The sequence below is a fragment of the Sceloporus occidentalis genome, unplaced genomic scaffold (assembly GCF_023333645.1).
Source record: "Sceloporus occidentalis isolate IW3139 unplaced genomic scaffold, rSceOcc1.0.p SCAF_3, whole genome shotgun sequence".
NCBI lineage: Eukaryota > Metazoa > Chordata > Lepidosauria > Squamata > Phrynosomatidae > Sceloporus > Sceloporus occidentalis.
In genome coordinates, this window is record NW_028316983.1 from 79,298,232 (window position 1) to 79,319,474 (window position 21,243).

The 21,243-nt window shown below is 39.5% G+C and overlaps 1 protein-coding gene across 2 annotated transcripts in view; it reads left to right on the top strand.

Annotated features, from left to right (window-relative positions):
- OSBPL9 (oxysterol binding protein like 9) overlaps window positions 1-21,243 on the top strand; it is a 94,924-nt gene that overhangs the window by 22,720 nt on the left and 50,961 nt on the right. For both annotated transcript variants that reach the window (XM_089515126.1, XM_089515127.1), the window contains exons 3-4: window positions 9,815-9,893; window positions 18,203-18,279. In XM_089515126.1, the coding sequence (XP_089371252.1) occupies window positions 9,815-9,893; window positions 18,203-18,279 (156 nt within the window). The remainder of the gene's footprint in view (window positions 1-9,814; window positions 9,894-18,202; window positions 18,280-21,243) is intronic.

The following is a 21,243-nucleotide window of genomic DNA, read 5'->3' on the forward strand; positions in this document are numbered from 1 at the left end:
CTTAATTCTATTAATTTAATAACACAAAGTCAAAGCTTATAGAGAGACTAGTAAAGAAGAAAGATGAAAAGAATGTTATCACATTGATCAAATCAGTAGAATATAACTCCCCCTTATGCAATTATTAGATTTTAAAGGGAGTTTTATTGCCACTTACATGAATCAAGACACCTTAACATCTCTTAACATTAAAAAACTTTATCAAAACTTTTAATGTTAAAAAAAGGACTCCCATAGAAGGACTGCTCCAATGAACTATTTGTTGTTGTTGTGTGCCTTCTGACCCTAAAGTGAACCTGTCATAGGGGTTTCTTGGTATTTTTGCCCCAAGGGAAACTTGTGAACCCAGGGGAGACTAGTTTCAGTCTTGTAATTTTAAACTATGATTTAGTAATGAATTTGCACCACCTATTAACAAGAAGCAGGTACCTGCTGTCTTTAATCATGTGTTGAAATGCGAAGATCAATTATAGTATGCAACAAAAAGTTTCCACTGTGTAAGCCTGAATGTATGGTGATTTAGTGGCTTTTCCTATTGAAAGGTAGAAATGAAGATAAGCCATATGGACAGTATACGTGGTTCTATTGTACTGTTAAAGTGATAATTGTGGACATCTTTTGCAAGACGTTTAATTCAAATAGCAAATGTGTGATGAGGCTTGTAAATTCCTATTAAAAATGGTATAGGGCAGCAGCGGAGGCGGTGGCATATTCCACCAACTGCCTGCTTCTGTCTTGTGAAGGAACCCTGGCGGGTTACACACCGCCATTAAAGTACGCGCAGAGCGCGTACTAGGGTTAGGTGCGGTGCTTCAGTTTTTGTGACATCTGTGTTGTTAGAGAATTATAATTCCTAAGTATTAGTTGCTGGATATCCCTTGTTATAGTTATTCCCAAGTAGGAGAATCCCAATGGACAGCTATGTAAATTCGCGAGGGATTGCCAATGTTGTTGTTGCTGGTGTGATGTATTCATTGTCATCATAATAGATTTATCAAAGTTAATTCGAAAGCCTGAGAATTTGCCAAACAATTTGAATATCTCTTTCGGAGGGGGAAATGATGTTTCTAAGTTTGTCAAAAAAATTGCACTGGTCTTACAGTGTTGACCATTTATATAAAGACCGCTTATGTTACCAGTAGTTTTAGACCTTGATTAGATTTGCTAAGGGCTCAATCGTTTAATTAAACATCTGGAATAAACTCTTCTAGTACATGGCCACACAGCTCAAAAAACGCACACAAAACTATGGATGCCAGCAATGAAAGCCTTCGACTTCATAAAAGGGGCAATAATGGCATCCTTGTCTAGTTCCTCTGGTGAGGGGGAAAGGTGTTGATTCAAACCCATTAACTAAAACTGTTGCCTTTGAACAATCATAGATGGGGTTTACAGCTCCAATAAATCTATTGCCAAAGTCCATTTCTTTTAATATGCCAAAAAGGTATGGCCATTCCATCTTGTGGAAGGCCTTTAAAGCATCAAGGAAAAGGAGAGCCAGAAGTGTGTGTGATTGTTTGGCATAATGTATGATGTTCAGTGTCCTGTGAACTGGGTCAGCCAATCACCTGTCCAGCATGAAACCCGGGATTTATGTATTCCAGGATGAACTCATTCATTCTGGCAGTCATGATCGAAGCAAATAATTTGGTGTCTTGATTAAGCAAGGCTATGGTTTGGAAAGATCTAGTTTCTGTGCTTTCCTCTGTTGTTTTTGGAATTAGTGATGATGATGATGATGATGATGATGATAATAATAATAAAGATTTATTTCTAGCCCACCCAATTACGAAGAATCCAGGCTGGTTACAACACTAAAATACATCAAATTACAATAAAATTTTAAAATCAAACCCTAGACCTACCGCCCTCCCATTCCCAGTATTAAACAGTATTAAACAGTTACAGAATTAAACAGTAATAGTATAAAAACATTAAAAACATTAAAGACATTTAAAAAAAGGCAGCAACACAGGCAGGGAAGAATAGACAAATGAGAGGACAAATATCTCTATATCTCTATATGGTATTATTCGAGTTCTGTGTTATGTCATGGGAATGGGCTCTCCACTAGAATAGGTGTGGTGTGTGTGTGAATAAAAAATGTAATCTCTAGCTGATGGATTTCATGTTCTCCATGGGTCTATCATCCCTTCTTTGGCTATCAGATCTGAGATTGGTGACTTTTCTTTTTGTTTTAATGCGGTGGTGGGATTTATCTATTGTATAATTAAGCACCTCATTCATGTCTCCCCCAATGATAGTACAGTGCACCCGTGTTATACGCAGGTGTGCTTTACGCGGTCTTGAGTGTACACGCTCAAGCCACGGGGAGCGTGCAGGGCGCAAGGGGCGGCACATCCCATTCAAATGATTGGGGTGCGTGCCTGCGCCACCACGCACAAGCCCCACTCAAATGAATGGGGCTCTAGCAAAGGCGGAATTCGCCTTACGCGAGGGGGTCTGGAACGGATCCCCCGCGTAAGACAAGGGCCCACTGTAGTGCCTTCTGCACTCTCTCTCAAGGTTTGTATTTCAAGGTTTGTATTTCAAGGCCTGCGGTTTGTTATTAGGAGAATAAAAGGTTGCCAACATGAAGATATTGTTAGCTGTGGTTCCCCTTAATATCACAAAATGTCCAGATGGGGCACATATTATCTTATCAGGTTGAAATGGGCATGAATCCAGAAATAGTATCACTATCCCCCTCGACTTGTTTGAATCCCCTGTTGTGTATGGAGTTGTAAAAGGGAGATCTTGACAGGACGTCTCCCATTCCTTTCCTATGTATTTCCTGTAAGAAAACAATACTTGGTTTAAGTTTTTTCAAATAACCAGTGATACGAGTATGCTTCAGGGGCAAAGTTTTGGCGTTTCTGCAGTGTCTAAGGGGAAATGTCCTGAAATACTTGTAAGACGGTATTCTGGAAGGTGAGAGATAATGTTTCATTGAGTTTCTTCAAAACCAAGGCTTTTTTCGTATAGTGCATGAAACAAATGGTTATGTCCCTGGGCATGAAATCTTGTTTCAGTCTTGTTGTCGAAATCTTGTCGATTGCAATCGGAGATCTGGGCAGGTGATATTTAGCCAATTAAGTAAGAAGGATGTCATGTCACTCTGTTCTGCTTGTTCAGCAGTCCCTCTCACCTGAATATTTAAGCGTCTATTTTTGTTCTTCCAGTCCTCCACCTTGCTGGACAGTTAATCATTGATCTGTTCAAGCCGACACAGGTGGGGTTCATACTGCACTCCATGTTCAAAAGCTGCATTTGCGGTGTCTTCTGTATCACGAATGCAGTCAGTGATTGCAGTAAGTTTTGAACTTACAGGCTCCAAGACTGATGCCCAGTCCTCTTGTAGGTCTTTTACCAAATTTTTCCTTCACTTTTCAAGGAGCTCTGGAAAAGGAAAGTCTGGAGATATTACATGATCTCCTTTACCTCCTTTGCTGTTTCTATGTGAGCCGTGTGTCATCTCCGGATCTGGGTCTCTGTCATCCGACTGGATTTTTGGCTCGTTTGCTGCTGAGCAAAAGGTTGAAATAACCTGATCTGTCAGCCTTTTGATAATTTCATTGAAAATTATCTCCAGTTTTGTGGAAATAAATGAGATTTCCCCTCTCTGCCATTACACATTCGCAATGAAAGAGTGCCCAGGTGACTGTATTATTTCTAGAAGCAAACCTTTCTGCATTGCATGTGTTTGCCTTTGTGCAAATAATGGAAAGTGGAGTATACAATAGTAATTTAACAGCTATCTGCATGCCTTGATTCAAAGAGAAAAAAGAATTAATTGTGTATAGAGACTTTGATATAGGAATTATTGAAGGCTGTTGGTTAAAGGGTATCAGCAGTATAGACAAGTAGGTAAGAGACAGTTTATCATTTAATGTAGTTGCTGGGTTGCTTTGTTAGAGTGGAAGATTGTAGGTCTCCAATAGAAGTGCAAACTCACCAAGAATTCTTTATAACGTATTGATTTCATTCCGATATAGAGTGTATGTGTATTTTACTTTTAATATTCTTAAAAATATATATGTATTATATCATTTCCCTCTTACATTAAAAGCAGAAATGTAGTTTTGTGACTTACTGGCCACAATGTATCTTCAGATGAATCTGATGAAAATTATGTTCAAAAATGCTTTCTAAATACAGTTGGCCCTTCACATTTGCGGATTTGACTTTTGCAACTTTAGAATCATAGAATCATAGAATCATAGAATCGTAGAGTTGGAAGAGACCACTAGGGCCATCCAGTCCAACCCCCTGCCATGCAGGAAATCCAAATCAAAGCATCCCTGACAGATGGCCATCCAGCCTCTGTTTAAAGACCTCCAAGGAAGGAGACTCTATCACCCTCCGAGGGAGTGCATTCCACTGTCGAACAGCCCTTACTGTCAGGAAGTTCCTCCTAATGTTCAGGTGGAATCTCTTTTCCTGTAGCTTGCATCCATTGTTCCAGGTCCTGTTCTCTGAAGCAGCAGAAAACAAGCTTGCTCCCTCCTCAATATGACATCCTTTCAAATATTTAAACAGGGCTATCATATCACCTCTTAACCTTCTCTTCTCCAGGCTAAACATCCCCAGCTCCCTAAGTCGTTCCTCATAGGGCATGGTCTCCAGACCCTTCACCATTTTTGTCGCCCTCCTTTGGACACGCTCCAGTTTCTCAATGTCCTTTCTGAATTGTGGCGCCCAGAACTGGACACAATATTCTAGGTGGGGCCTGACCAAAGCAGAATACAGTGGCACTGTTACTTCTCTTGATCTAGACACTATACTTCTATTGATGCAGCCTAAAATAGCATTGGCCTTTTTAGCTGCCACGTCACACTGTTCACTCATGTTCAACTTGTGGTCTACTTGGACTCCTAGATCCCTTTCACACGTAGTTTCATTCAGCCAGGTGTCACCCATCCTATATCTGTGCATTTTATTTTTCCGCCCTAAGTGCAATACCTAACATTTCTCTGTGTTGAATTTCATTTTGTTAGCTTTGGCCCAGCTTTCTAGTCTATTCAGGTCATTTTGAATCTTGATCCTGTCCTCTGGGGTATTAGCTATTCCCCCTAATTTGGTGTCATCTGCAAATTTGATAAGTATGCTCCCAATTCTGTCATCCAGGTCATTGATAAAGATGTTGAATAGCACTGGGCCCAGGACAGAGCCCTGTGGGACCCCACTGGTCACTTCTCTCCAGGATGAAAAGGAGCCATTGTTGAGCACCCTTTGGGTTCGGCCGGTCAACCAATTACAGATCCATTTAACAGTTCCTTTGTCTAGCCCACATTTTACAAGCTTGTTTGCAAGAATGTCATGGGAAACCTTGTCAAAGGCCTTACTGAAATCAAGATATACTATATCCACAGCATTCCCTTCATCTACCAAGCTGGTAATTTTATCAAAGAAAGAGATTAGATTTGTCTGGCATGACTTGTTTCTCTGAAACCCATGTTGACTTTTTGTGATTATGGCATTGCCTTCTAGATGTTCACAGACTCTCTGTTTAATGATCTGCTCCAGAATCTTTCCTAGAACTGATGTCAGACTCACTGGACGATAATTGTTGGGATCCTCTTTTTTCCCCTTTTTGAAGAAGGGGACAACGTTTGCCCTTCGCCAGTCTGCTGGGATCGCTCCTGTTCTCCAGGAGTTTTCAAATATGATTGCCAATGGCTCCGATATTACTTTTGCCAGTTCTTTTAATACCCTTGGATGGAGTTCATCTGGTCCCGGAGACTTAAATTCATTTAGATTAACAAGGTGTTCCTCTACTATCTCTTTACTTATTCTGTGCTGAAATTCCCCTATTCTGTCCTCTGCTCCATTATCCTCAGGTTGAGCACCCTTTGCCTTTTCTGAGAAGACTGAGGCAAAGAAGGTGTTGAGTAATTCTGCCTTTTCTCTATCTCCTGTTAGCATTTTGCCATCTTCTCCACGCAGTGGCCCTACCGTTTCCTTCTTCTTCCTCTTGCTGCGGACATATCCAAAAAAGCCCTTTTTATTGTTCTTAACCTCTCTAGCAAGCCTGAGTTCATTCTGCGCTTTAGCTTTTCTGACTTTACCCCTACACATGCCTGCTATTTCTTTGAATTCCTTTTTCGTGATTTCCCCCTTTTTCCATTTCTTATACATGTTCCGTTTCAAACTTAGCTCGGTTGAAAGTTCCTTAGTCATCCATCCTGGTTTCTTGAGACACCTCCCGTTTTTCTTTCTCACTGGAACTGTTTGAAATTGTGCCTTCAGTATCTCCCTTTTGAGAAAGTCCCATCCGTCCTGAACTCCTTTATCTTTTAGTATTTCTGACCATGGAATCGCCCTCAATACTTCTCTAAGTTTACTGAAATCCGCTCTCCTAAAGTCTAGGATGCGTGTCTGACTCTGCCTGGCTTCTCCTTTCCACTGTATTACAAACTCCAGGAGAACATGGTCACTTCCACCTAATGATCCCACCACTTGCACCCCATTAACCAAGTCATCCTTGTTGGTTAGGATCAGATCTAAAATAGCTGACCCCCTTGTTGCCTCTTCCACCTTTTGGACCATGAGATTGTCTTCCAGGCAAGTGAGGAATTTGCTAGACCTTGAGGATTTTGCTGAGTTTGACTTCCAGCAAATATCAGGATAGTTAAAGTCGCCCATCACTACTACATCTCTCTTTTCTGACTGTGTGGTCATCTGTTCTAGAAAGATATCATCCAATTCCTCAGTCTGACTTGGGGGTCTGTAGTAGACTCCCACTGTAACACCCTTGTTGTTTCCCTCGCCTTTGATTCTTATCCAGATGCTCTCCACCTGGCTTCCATGATTGATGTCCAGGATCTCTTCACTGGTGTAAATATCTCTGACATATAGTGCTATTCCTCCTCCTTTCCTGTTTGGCCTATTTCTCTTAATAAGGTTATACCCCTCTATTTCCACATTCCAATCATGAGACTCATCCCACCAGGTTTCAGTGATGCCTATTATATCATATTTGCTTTGTTGTACTAGGAGTTCGAGTTCATCTTGCTTATTTCCCATGCTCTGTGCATTAGTGTAGAGACATCGCAGACCATGGTTCCCTTTTACTTGCTGCCTGTGCAAGTTTTTTTGCCTCCCACTGTTGGGTCCTTGCACTGTTTGCCTTGTTTCCTCTATGTCAGTTTGACTATTTTCGCCATCCCTTTCGCCTTCCTTAATATTGTCTCCCTTCCCCTCGGAACTCAGTTTAAAGCTCTCCTGATCAAGTTCTTGAGACTGTTGGCAAAAACATTTCTTCCAACTGGCGTGAGATGCAACCCGTCCGTTGCAAGAAGTCCCTCCTCATGGAACCGCAGCCCATGATCGAAGAATCCAAATCCTTCTCGGCGGCACCATCTGCGAAGCCAGTTGTTCACATCTGCTATTTTCCTCTCCCTTCCTGGACCATGCCCTTCAACTGGCAGAAGAGACGAGATGACAACCTGTACATCCATTCCTTTCAGCTTCCTACCAAGCGCCTCGTAATCCCTTTTGATGTTCTGAATGCTGTGTCTTGCAGTATCATTAGTTCCCACGTGGACCAAAAGGAAGGGGTATTGGTCAGTAGGCTTGACCAGTCTTGTCAGCCTCTCTGTCACATCACGGATCTTTGCACCTGGAAGACAACACACCTCTCAAGACATCTTGTCAGGCCTACAAATCACTGCTTCTCTACCCCTCAGCAAGGAGTCCCCCAGTACGACCACACGCCTCCTCCGAGGCTTAGCAGCGACTGTTCCCTCGGGTGGGACTCTCAGGCTCCCCTGCTCTGTCCCTGAAGTCTGTCCATGCTGCTCTTCTTCATCCTCCTTGATAAGGGAAAGAGCTTCGAATCGATTTTCTAGCTGCAAGCTCCCCGAACAATTCCTTCTTGGCTTACTTCTCTTTGTGACATTCCTCCAGCTGTCTGCCTCCTCTGTTTGGCAAGTGACCTCTTCCACCCTAGCATCTTCCTCTGCGTGGTACTCATCCAAGATGGTTAGTTCTATTGTGTCCAGGAAATCCTCTTGTTCCCTAATATGCTGAAGTGTAGCTACTCTGGACTCCAGCTGCTGCACTTTCTCCTCCAAGAGTGCTACCAACTTGCACTTGGTGCATGTGAAGTTCTCCACTTGTGTAGGCAAGAAGAGAAACATCCCACAAGAGTTGCAGGTGACTGCGGCAGAACCCTCGTTGTCCATACTGCAAAGTCTTTAGTAGTAAATATACCAGTCAATCTACTGGGAATACTTCTTTAAAGGTAAGTACTGGCTGCTATCTTACACTTAAAGGGAAGGTTCTGTTTCAATATCTGATTCTAACCTGATGCCACTTGAGCAGAGTTGTTGAGTTAAAGAAAATGAAAATTCACGCGCCATTAGGCGTGCGGCTCTGGAATGTGGTATATAAAGCTAGTCTGCTAGCTCCGCCCCCTTGTGACTCACAGATGTGACTCACAGAAGCTCCGCCTCTTCAGCAACGAGCACACGGTCTCAAAATGGCTACCAAACAGCTCCTCTCCTTCTCCTCTCTCTGGCCGGACTGTTCTGGAAGGCTCTGGAAGGTGGTATATAAAGCTAGTCTGCTAGCTCCGCCCCCTTGTGACTCACAGATGTGACTCACAGAAGCTCCGCCCCTTCAGCAACGAGCACACGGTGTCAAGCACACAGTCTCAACATGGCTGCCAAGCAGCTCCTCTCCTCCTCCTCTCTCTGGCCGGACTGTTCAGGAAGGCTCTGGAAGGTGGTATATAAAGCTAGTCTGCTAGCTCCGCCCCCTTGTGACTCACAGATGTGACTCACAGAAGCTCTGCCCCTTCAGCAACGAGCACACGGTCTCAAGCACACGGTCTCAAAATGGCTGCCAAGCAGCTCCTCTCCTTCTCTCTCTGGCCGGACTTTGATTACTCATGGATTTGATTAATATGTTCTCTCTAGGAATCTATGGGTCCTTCAGTGCAACTCTGCCTGAGGTTGACCATAAAGTCACACTACAGCAGCAAGAGGTTCCTAGAGAAAATGCGTCTCTAGACGTTTGTAGGTCCTCTAGTGCCATTGTGTGGTCAGCTACTGCCAGATGTTGGCCATAGAGTTGTGCTGGATGACCTAGAGTTTACTAGAGAGATGTTCTCTCAGATAAAATATCGTAGTTTATTATTTGCGTTGTTTTACTTTCACAGGGGTTCTACGCCCAACCTCAGCGAATTTGGACCTTGAATCTATTTGCATGTAGATTAGAGAAGCCTGAAGATGCTAATTGCTCTGGATATCAATAAATATGTCTATATATAGCTGTGTGTAAAATCTTGTAAGATAACCTGAGAAATATTATTGAAAGTTGTTATGCATTACCCAATAAATTCATTTTTCTTAAAACCCATTTTCCTAGTGGGCTGGAAAATTCTCTGCACCAAGAACAGATTAATAACATGAATTCTAATATGAAAGCTTTTTAGAACTGATTTTGTTTTAAACACTGAAGGGGAAAGATTTTAGTAGTTTTGATTTGTACTTTGGTGTGTGTGTGTGTGTATACATATATAATATTGTATGTAGTTTTCTTATACATTTCAAAACATTAAAAAGCCTTTGTCTTGGTTTTTGCTCAAGAAACATAGTGATGTCAGAGAAAGAAAAAAAAATCAGTACATGATCTTCTCAAGGAGTATAACCTATTCATCTGTAAATAGCTAGTTGAATTCTCAGTTAGTGATTCTGGGAGCCTTACAAAAATTGTCAATGAATTTTGCATTCTAGTCGTGTAGTGAAAGCCTGCATGCTGCTGATGTCACCGCTTTGCCTTATCAGGATTTTTGCTCTTTGTTTCACAGGGAGCTGTGATTGGTATAGATGATGAGGACGACAGCACCTTCACTATAACAGTTGATCAGAAAACCTTCCATTTCCAGGGTGAGTTGAAAGAATGGTTTCTTTCTTATTTTATATCCAATCACAGAAAATTCAATTTTCAGTTTAACAGGCTAATTTTAAGCTTTTTAGAATCTGGACTATTGAATCGATGTACAGGGAACATTCTGGAGCCAGAACCACTGTGGGATGGGGAGGGATTTATATCTGCAGTGTATACATATGTGCTACAAAGGACTGTAGCTTTGGCAGGATCTGGAGATTAAAAATTTAAAGGATATACCTATCAGTCAAGGGGAAGAGAATAATGGGCTTTCGCTGATGGGTTTGCTTGCAAAAACAAAAACAAAAAATACCTGATCTTTGTTATCAAGATGTATTCTTGTGCTTTTCTCTATGAAGAAAGCTATAAGATTGTGTGAGGTTGCAGTGTTTATTGATACAGAACTCTGAAGGCTTGAATGTATGAGGAAACCAAAAGGAATATTTGATTTAAAGGTGGACTTTTGCTTCCGGATCTACAACTTCTCATTCATTTCATCTGTATTTCTTAGTTTTTATCTACCAGTTACCATTTTCCTGCTATTTATCTTGTTATTCATATTTGTTAACTCCAATGCCATCTGTTACTGCTATGTTCCGCCATTGCATGCTATGGTTCACCAGTAGAAAGGGTAAGGTACTGTACTCTTCGTTTATACTTTTATATATCCATGAAATAATTTTTGACTACAAAACTAGTAAACAGTGTCATTTGTATAAAGTGTTTCCATATTCATGGCTGTCATCTTTATTTATATCATAAATTTTGCCTCTTGTGGTGTCTGATATTTTTCTCTCCTTTTTCTTTGCAATTAAACTGCAAGTAAATGCTTTACCTGAGTCAGTAAGCATTTCATTGTAGAAATTAGATTCATGCTGTAATTTTTGTAATATTTCAACATGTGTAATATTGTATTTCCTCCTTCTATTAAGTACTGAACAATCTAATGTTTGACAATATTTTAAATATTTATAATACTAAATTTTAGGGTCTTTATTGTGATCATGCATATTTTCTCTTATGGTGTCTTGTCAATGACTTGGCGAATGATAAATACTGCATTACAAATTTTGCAGTATTTCAAAAAATGCAACATGAATCAGTTTTCTAATTTTGTGAAAAACCATGCTGGCAATTCATACATTTTAAATGTATTACTGAAAACAAAGGAAATAAACAAATCAAAAACTAGCAGAGGTATTGTATACCTTGATGCAGATAAAGGATGAAATCTGCAGTTTTCTACTGCAGTTGTTAAGGGAATACCTTCTGCAGTTCCCCTTCTTCAGCAGTTCTGTAGTTTTGTTTTGCCTGCCTGCAGAAAGAAAAGCTTCAGGAGAGATGGACACTTCATAGCAGAAGAATGTGTTTAATATTTAATAACATTTTGTGTCTTCAAATAGCTATCCTACACAATATTGCAAAGATGCCTTGTTTTAATTAAATGAAATGTGGCTTTATGATGATTTGTTTATGATTTATTATAATTCTCCTTTCTACTAATTTGTGTATATATTGATGATACATTTGTTTTTATAATAGAGAATTGAATTATATTTAAGACGTCAACCCATAGTTAAACCAGGGTTGTCATATGGAGTGGTAGCTCCTATTTTACTAATCTATAATTGGTGTATCATCAGTATAAAATAATCCAGTGCTGATAATTTCTATTGTACATCCTAGCAAACAGAGCTTTTCTTTGTATGTTTTACATGTATAAGTACTAGTATTGTGGTCTCTCTTTTACTGGAACAAATAGGGAAGATTTTGATGTTGGAAGCTGATTTTACAAATCATCATTGCTCCCACATCTGGAAGTTCTGGATCAAGATTCTGATTAAGCTAATGTGGGTTTCCTGCATGTTTTCATGGAAGGGCATTTGGTTTTTCTAGTTCTTCCTTTGCCTTATTAAAACAATAAAATAAAGTGTTCCATTGCTCAAAGGATTTTCAACACTAGGTCAGAGATTAACATCATTTGTGAGTGCTAGAATAGATGCTGAAAATTTTGGAGGTATGCATTGTACTTTATGTTGAAGAAATGTAGAACTTTATGTCCTAGTACATTGTTGGAAATAATGTGGCCTGACTCACAGGAATAAATGATATAACCACGCTAAATTCAATTTTAGCATGTGAACATTTATTTTTATATGAATGTGCATATAAAAATATGCACATTCTCTTCATACTGTGCTAGAGCATCCATATTTCTTCCTTACTGTTATTGATTACTTGAATTTGATAGAGATGGATAGATTGGAAAAACATAAAGATTATTTTCTTCTCCACATGATATTCTCTGTCTACACTAACACTTTCCCTTCTTGCTACAGCTGCACTCAAAGAAGGGGACAAGCTTGCTTTGCAAAACCTAGCCCTGCTACTAATTGCCTAACTGAACAATACTTTCAGATCTTGAGAAGAAAATAAGGAATGCTTCAGCTTCTCCTTTGCTGTGTAACTTTTGTTATAAACTGTTGTATAACTATTATATAGTTGCTGTGTTGTGGATACTGAGATCTGTTGTGATGTCCTTAAGGAGCTGTATATCTTATGTTGTGTAAGGCCTTCAGATATGTGGCCTGTACATTTTAGCACAAGAGCATCACTAGTTTGGGCATCTCTTTCTCTCTGAAGATTTGTTAGAGCTAGTGTTTTGTCTTGAGATTGTCATAATTTGGTGTTAAGATCATGCTATATAGCTTGGAAGTGAGGTAAACTTTCCTCTGATTTCTGCTTTTGTTTGATGCAGCACATTTTTGGAGGGATAAATTAAATTAAAGAAGAGAATACTTGAGTGTGTCATTGATGACACCAAACTAATTTTTAGATATCATTTTAAATACTATTCAGTATTTGTTATTTATAGCCTACTGTAACTTCTACCATCTTTCCTAACACTATCTACTTACAGAAGAATCATTGTATACATCAAGTTATACAAGAATCCTCTTTAGTAATACCTGATAGTATTACTTGACTTTATTCTGCCTGACAAGCCACATCTTTATCTCTTCAGTCAGATTTCTGATAGATTTGAGAATACTGTTTTAAATCTCAAATATTTGTAATCTTAGAGAATCAGTCCTGTCTTACTTGTTTCATACATATTTAATGTCTTCAGAAATCACCAAAGTCTACATTTTGGTTTCCCTAGTAAGAATATTGCTGCAGTATAGACTTAGGAAGTATACAATTGCATAGTTATCCCACATAAATCTAATTTGGTGAAGGACAGTGGTAACAAACTGTGTGTTGGGTAGATCATCTGTGTTTGATCTCTCTAGGATGCTAGAATAATGGGTAGCTTTGTATCACAGGTGGGCAACTTTAGCTGATCCAGTTCTCTGTCTTAGAACGTACTAAAATATTTTATTTAAAGGAAAGCAAAACAGTAAGTGGCTAGAAGTCTACCCCTAGTTTTGAAACCTGATTCTTTAAAAAATGTTAATCAGTAGGTGGGGTGCCTCCTAATTAAACAGTGGTACTCCTCCTCCTGCCCAGTTCCCTGGGTAGATCATCCACTAAGGTGATCAAAGCTGTCTCTGCCCTATAACTATGTCTGAAACCAGAATGAAATGGATCTAGATAGCCTCATCCAAGAATACCCTTAATTGCAAAGCCAATGCATGTTCAAGTACTTTTAAGTTTTAAGTTGTTTTAAGTCTTAAGTTGTTTTAGTATTTTAATGTTTTTAACCATATTAGAACCATTTAAATTTCCAAGCTGCCTTGAATCCTAGTGTTGGGAAAAGAGTGAGCTATAAATAAATGTAATAATAACACAAACAGTGCATCTCAACTCAAGGCAGCCTTGTGGATAAGACATCTTCAAGATTCCCCATCACTCACTATTTATCTTAGTACTTACAGATTCATACGTGTGACCTCCTCAATAGAGTCCATCCATTTTCCTCTCTTTCTCCTCCCCTCCACCTTTCCTAGCATTATGGTCTTTTCTAATAAGACAGCCTCTGTTTAACAATCTTGGCTTCTAGGGAAATCTCAGGCCTGATGTGTTCTAGGACCCTTTTGTTTGTTTGTTTCAGCTGTCCATAGTATCCTCAGCACTCTTGTGCAGCACCACCTCCCAAATGAATTCATTTTCTTTTTAATCTATTTTCTTAATAGTCCAGTTCTCACATCCATACATATAATGGGGAAGACATTTGCTTGTACAATTCTGACATTTGTGCTTAGTTATATATCTTTGCTCTTTATGACCTCTTCTAGTTCTTTCATAGATGCCCTTGCCGTTCTTAGTCTTCTGATTTCTTGACTGCAGTTGTCATTCTGATAAATGTTTGATCCAAGGTATAGGAACTCTTTAGTTATCTAAATTTCCTCATTGTCTAGGTTGAATTTATGAATACCTTCCATGGTCATTATTTTTGTTTTCTCTATGTTCAGCAGTAAGCCTGCCTTTGCACTTTCTTCCTTGACCTTCCTCAGTAGTTGCTCTAGGTCTGTGATGTTTTCTGCTACTAATATAGTATCACTTGCATATCTTACATTGTTGCTATTCCTTCCTCCTGTTTTCACACCTCCTACTTCTGTGTCCAAGCCTGCTTTTCATATAATATTTTCTGCGTGTAAGTTGAATTGATAGGGTGAAAGGATGCAGCCTTGCCTAACCCCTTTGCCAATTAGGAACCATTCTGTTTCTCCATGTTCTGTTCTAACAGTAGCCTTTTCTCCCGAGTATAGATTCTTCATCAGTATTATTACATATGTTAGCACTCCCATGCCTTTAGTCCACAGTAAATGAGAATAAAACATATAAAAAGTTGCTTCTTGTTTTTGAAAATACAGTGATCAGGTGCAACTCAGATTTGTTTACTGGGAAACATAGGAAAATATAGATGCCTTTATCTCTAGTCTTGCTTATTCTAGGTGGTGTTACTATGTGATATACTAATTAAAAAAACAACAACACTCAACTGAAGCCATTGCCTTCATTGTATAGAATGGAGTAGATAGCATTTGCTGTGTAGTCCCACTTTATGTAATAGAAAATCTTCCTCTGGTGATAGATTCCTTCCATGAATGGCTGAACATGGTATTTTCCAATGCAATTTAAAAATCATATTCATCCATGTGAAAGAAGAAAAAATCCATGAGTGAGCAATGCCTTTATTAGGACTATCTATCCTAAATGGCACAAACGTGTGTGAGCTTTTCAGTTCATCAGAACTGGTGGTTGTATTTCTTTCTACTTCTCTTCTATCCAAATTGATTTTAAACAAAGAAAGACAGATTTTTGAGTTCCATTTGGCATTTCTGTTTTTGGAATTGAGATAAGTGATGTGTCCCACATACCACTGATCAATTATTTGCAATCTCCATCTTAAGACAATAACTTCACATCTCATACCTATAGCATCTGATCTACTTTTTAGATTTCTGTGTTCATCACTACTTTTTGTATTGCCTGGATAGATGAAAAGTTTTGGAGAACTCAAAAGCTTGTACACATTTATGTCATAGAGTCATAGAGTTGGAAGATAGCACAAGAGCCATCTAGTGCAATCCCCTGCTATGCAAGAATGCACATTCAAAGCACTCCCAACAGATGGCCATCTAGCCTCTGTTTAAAAACTTCCAAAGAAGGAGACTCCACCACACTCCGAGGTGGCATAATCTACTGTCTTAATAGCTCAGAAAATTCTTCCTAATGTTAAGGTGGAATCTCTTTTTCTGTGCTTTGAATTCATTGCTCCATGTCCTAGTATCTGGAGCAGCAGAAAAATAAGCTTGTTCCATCATTAATATGACATCCTCTACTTTAACATGGCTATCATGTCACCTCTTGACCATCTCTTCTCCAGGCTAAACATACCCTAAGCCACATCTTATAGGGCATGGTTTCCAGACTTTTTACTATTTTGGTCACCCTCCTCTAGATATGTTCCAATTTGAATTGTGGTGCCCAGAACTGGACACAGTGTTCTAGGTGAGGCCTGATCAAAGCAGAACAGAGTGGTACTGTTACTTCCCTCAATCTAGACACTGTTGGCTCATGTTCAGTTTGTGGTCTACTAAGATTCTTTATTAGAAGAGGTCACGTGTATCAATAAAGGGACAAAACATTTTTAATTGTTGTTTTAATGTGTTTTATATATGTTGTTAGCCCCCTTGGGTCCCACTTTGGAAGAAAGGCGGGATTAAAATAAAATATTGAGGGTTACTGATAAGATAGAATTGAGTAAGGAGATTACTGGATCCACGGCGTCTCCAAGGTTTAAGGAAGATAAAGAAGAATCCAGAGCCTGGCCAAAAGACACAGGATCAATAGAATGAAGGTTGTGAAAGTGGCGTTGAACAATTTGACGAGGTGGTGGATTATGAATGAGGGCAAAAGAGATGGCACACAGCAAATTTAAAACAATAGAGTTTTAAAAAATACAAAAATACCTTACAATGGCCTGTTACAGACTGTCAAAATAAAGCTGCTTCGGGTCTCTTTGCAGGTATGCTATTTAAATGATGCATGGGTCCTAAGAGTCCGGAGGTTGCGCCAAAGCCACACTCCATTCCTAAACACTGGAGGGCAGCTTTGGTGCAGCTTCCGGATTCTTAGGATGCATGCATCATTTAAAAGAGCATACCTCCAAAGAGACCTGAAGCAGATTTATTTTGGCAGTCTGTAACAGGCCAATATAACTCTTTAGTTGGCTGCCCATTCCAGTCCCCCAAGTGTTTGTCATAAGACTGACAATTCTGTAGATGCCACAACTTGTATCTTATAATTATTTTGATACAAGATTTTGGATTTTGTACACAGGGATGTGAACAAGTAGGAATATATAAGGCTCCTTTTCTGGTCCATCTGACAAGCACAGGTGTGGTCCCCCCAAGCTATTATGCTTAACCAACCCTTTACTTTTTGGGAGCCAATGGTTGACTATCATCTTGAACAGAGGGAGGTGACTTTCAAACCCTGTGAGTTAGCCACATGATTCTTCATGTGGGGAAGGCACTTCTGACCAACATGACATCTGGAAGAGCAGGCTGCAGGAAGTGCAGCTCCAGCCCAGAAAGAAGATGACTGAAAGTCCTGGGTGGTATTTTTCTGCACAAAATGTCTGTTTGTCTGGACACTACAGTCCCACTTATCATTAGCCAGGAAGGTCTTCGTGTAACTGGAATCTACATTTCTGAATTTGCCACTATGCTAATGCTGACAGACATTGATATTGTCTATGTCTTGGCAAGATATTGGTCTACCTCAGCTGTGAAATAGATGAACCAGGTATCTTTCAGCTAGAATGGCTATACTGGTAGAAGGCCAACGTAGCAAATTCTGCATCTTTCTGTGACCTCTCTACGATCCTTCTCTTACGGACTTTGGGCACTCCATGAGCTGGAGGCCCCAAGTGTTTAGATCTTCTTCCAGTAAGTTCTGAGAACTTTTGTCAGTGAACACTTAAAACAGAGTAGCAGACTTTATAATCCCCAAGGGAGTGAAATGCCTGTACTTCAGGACACCCAGTAGCAAAATCACGTCACTCCCACTTGCCATTGTATCCTGCTTAGTTTACTTCAAGGCTTAATTTACCTCATTGCTTAATCTGCATTACAACAGCCTAGGATTCCACGTTTTCCTTGCACTGGAGTTGTGATGCATGGAATGCAGAATTTTGCTATTTATGATTTTCTATGTACACTTAGTAAAAGTAAAATCATTGACATTACCATATGAATCTGTTTTGTAAAATTAACGGTTGTTTAAAATCAATAATGTGGCTGGTATCCATAGTTTTTTGTGGGCTTTTTGGGCTATGTGGCCATGTTCTAGAAGAGTTTTTTCTAGAAAGAGGCAGAAACTCTTCTAGAACATGGCCACATAGCCTGAAAAACCCACAAAAAACAATGTGGTGAACATATGAAGTGTAACAAACTTTATAGGAATTGGAATATGGCAATAGTGTGGCTCTCTTGTCTTGTTATTTTGTAAACAAAGAATTTTGAATTCATCCCCCTTTCACATGTTTATTTGCTTTTCTAAGATGGCATTAAGCACATGATCTCTATTGTATGGCTAGAAAGTAATTGAATTATATCAGTATGATGGAGCATTGGTCAACATAAAATTGCATGATATGCTTTCATAAATGTGACTGCTATAGATTTCCTCTGCAATAACTTCAAACTCACTCATTAGACATAAAATTACTTTCCTCATGCCAACTGACTCATTTAATTATTACCTTGTTTGTTTAATAACAAGTATAGCTATCCTTGTTTAATTTTTGCAGTTGTTGTGTTAAGTCCATGTCAGTATATTTTTAATATTCTTTTAGCTCGGGATGCTGATGAAAGGGAGAAATGGATTCACGCTTTAGAGGAAACCATCCTACGTCATACTCTCCAACTTCAGGTGAGTTTATGAGAATCTCTGTAAGAATGCCTGTTTAAAATGGGGTGAAGTTGAAAGTGATGCATACATTTTAAACATAACACAGAATAATTCAGTTTTATCAAATGTTACCCATATCATTCTGTACCACATACCAATTATTTTCCAAGTTCATAAGTGCACAGTATTTCTTATACTGAATATGAAATTAAGTCATTTTACATGTCCATCTAGGAAGTAATACTGTACACTGGAATAGATATGTTTTGTGTTGGTGCTGTGTTGCCAGTATGCGTATGAAACCTTTGTGGTGTAAAACTAGGGCTATTGATATGAAAAAACTTCTGGAGGGGTGTCTTATATGGGCTCAGTTTAGTGATACATTTCTGGATAAATTTTTAAAAACATTTTCTTTATGCATTGTCTTATTAAGAGAGCTCTTTTTCATATATATATATATATATATATGAGAGAAATTAATTGATATATAATTTGGAAATATACCAATTAATTTCTCATATTTGGAAATATATCATTTAAGGAATTTGGACCAGGATTTCTTACTCTTTGCTAGGGAACTGCTTCATGCATACATTGGCCTGTTACAGACAGCCAAAATAAAGCTGCTTCGAGTCACAGTGGAGGTATGGTGTTTCAATGATGCATGCGTCCTAAGAGTCCAGAAGCCACACCAAAGCCACGCTCCAGTCTGGTGAGACTTCTGGACTCTTAGGACGCATGCATCATTGAAACACCATACCTCCACTGTGACTCGAAGCAGCTTTATTTTGGCTGTCTGTAACAGGCCACTGATAGGCCAATCAAAGGATTAATTCTAGTGAAAAATATTATTTAATTAAAATGTCATTGGCTTTTACATTGCTTGACATCTTTTAAATAGGGCAAGGATGGGCCCAAGAGATAGAGAGACTGATACTTTAAAATTTAAGTGATATAATTAAACAGAGGGCTAGCTTGCTGCAGTTAACACTACAGTAGTTTCTTGCTCACAGCCTTTGAGTAACAGCTTTGCAAGATGAGAATCTTCTGTATCAGGATCTCTATTATGTTTATACTATAAATATTTTGCTATTAATCTGTGTTGCTTTTATACTACTATAAATTGTATAGCATTGTACAAATAACAGTAATATATCAAAACACATCTGGATCTTCCAGTATGCCTATTTGGAAATTATTGGTGTCTGTGTTGCTGTTAGAAAATTAAATGAAAATATGATATTGCTTTGAAACCTCAAGAGTCTTCCTCCTGAGAGTGGTAGCCAGCCCAAGGTGCAAATAACAAAAAGGGCCTTGCTTTCTAGAGACTGGTGTTAATTCAGGATAAGGATGTTTCTGCTTATTGTTGTTGTGTGCCTTCAAGTTATTTCTGACATAGGGCTAGCCTAAGGAGTTGTCTTGGTAAAATTTGTTCAGCAAGGTATTGCCTTTACCATTCGCTGAGGCTGACCTTTTAAATACAATGGATATAAATGTGTGTGTGTGTGTGTGTGTGTGTGTGTGTGTGTGTATTTAATACTTTCAAGTCATGGATGCTTGACTCTGCAGATGATGAATCAGTGGAACAGAGGGCCGACTGTATAACCTGGCCAAGGTCACCTAGTGGGATTCAATGGCTGAGTGAGGATTGTAGGTCCAGCCTTCAAAGAACAGCGGGTCCTTGTTATCCACTGGGGTTTGGTTCCAGGACTCCCTGTGGATAATAAAATCCATGAATGCTCAAGTCCCATTAAATACAGTGGCATAGCAAAATGGTGTGCCTTATATTAAATGGAAAACAAGCTTGCTCCCTCCTCAATGTGACATTCCTTCAAATATTTAAACAGGGCTATCATATCACTTCACCTTCTCTTCTCCAAGCTAAACATCCCCAGCTCCCCAAGTCCTCATAGAGCATATTTTCCAGACCCTTCACTATTTTAGTTGCCCTCCAATTTCTCAACCAGAAATCTGGTGCCTCTGCTGTGCCTTCCCTGGGAAAGGGGGGACCAGGCATCCTCCTTTCCCAGGGCTGTACTCTAGTCCCACGTTCTGTCCAGGAGGAATTCCAAAGTGTCCTCCATGCAGAGCCTGACTAAGCAGCACGGATTTACATTTATATCAGTGTTTTCAGCTCTTTGGTAATGTCCTCCCTTATTTCCTGAAGGCCCTATATTTTGCGATGCCTTGTCCTCCTTTGTAGTGAGAACATCTGGTTACCCTGCCCTGGGAAGGAGCTGCAATAGAAAGGAACTGCTCTCAAAGGGAGTGCACAGTCTTGGGGAGCACCAGCCGTGAAAAGCATGCTACAGGGTTCACTTCAGTTGCTTCACCAGAGATTTATCACTGAAAATATTACTAGAATCAATGTTCATTAATAATAAAAGAAAAACATTCTCGTCTCCTTTTTTATAGTTCAGTTAAGTAGAATGTTAAGTAAAAAAAGAAAAGTCAGCCAGCAGCATGCAGTACAGGGGGCCCTCCTTAGCCACAGATTTTTTCATCCACGGATTCAAGCATCCACAGTTTGAAAATATTTTTTAAAAAGTATAAATTCCAAATAGCAAACCTTTATTTTCTGCTGCTCCAGAGAACAGGACCCAGAACAATGGATGCAAGCTCCAGGAAAAGAGATTCCACCTGAATGTTAGGAGCAACTTCCTGACAGTAAGGGCTGTTTGACACTGGAACAAACTCCCTCAAAGTGTAGTGGAGTCTCCTTCCCTGGAGGTCTTTAAACAGAGGCTGGATGGACATCTGTTGGGGATGCTTTGATTGAGAGTTCCTGCATGGCAGGAGATTGGACTGGATGGCCTTTATGGTCTCTTCCAACTCTGTGATTCAGTGATTCTATGATTCAAGGAGCAGTAGGCGCTTCTCTGGATCCAAGCCAGTGGGTGCCTTTCAAAATAAATTAGGACTTTAAAATGCTGAGGCTGTGAAAAACCTTCTTATCTGTGAAGGCATGGCCATGGTGTGGGGAAA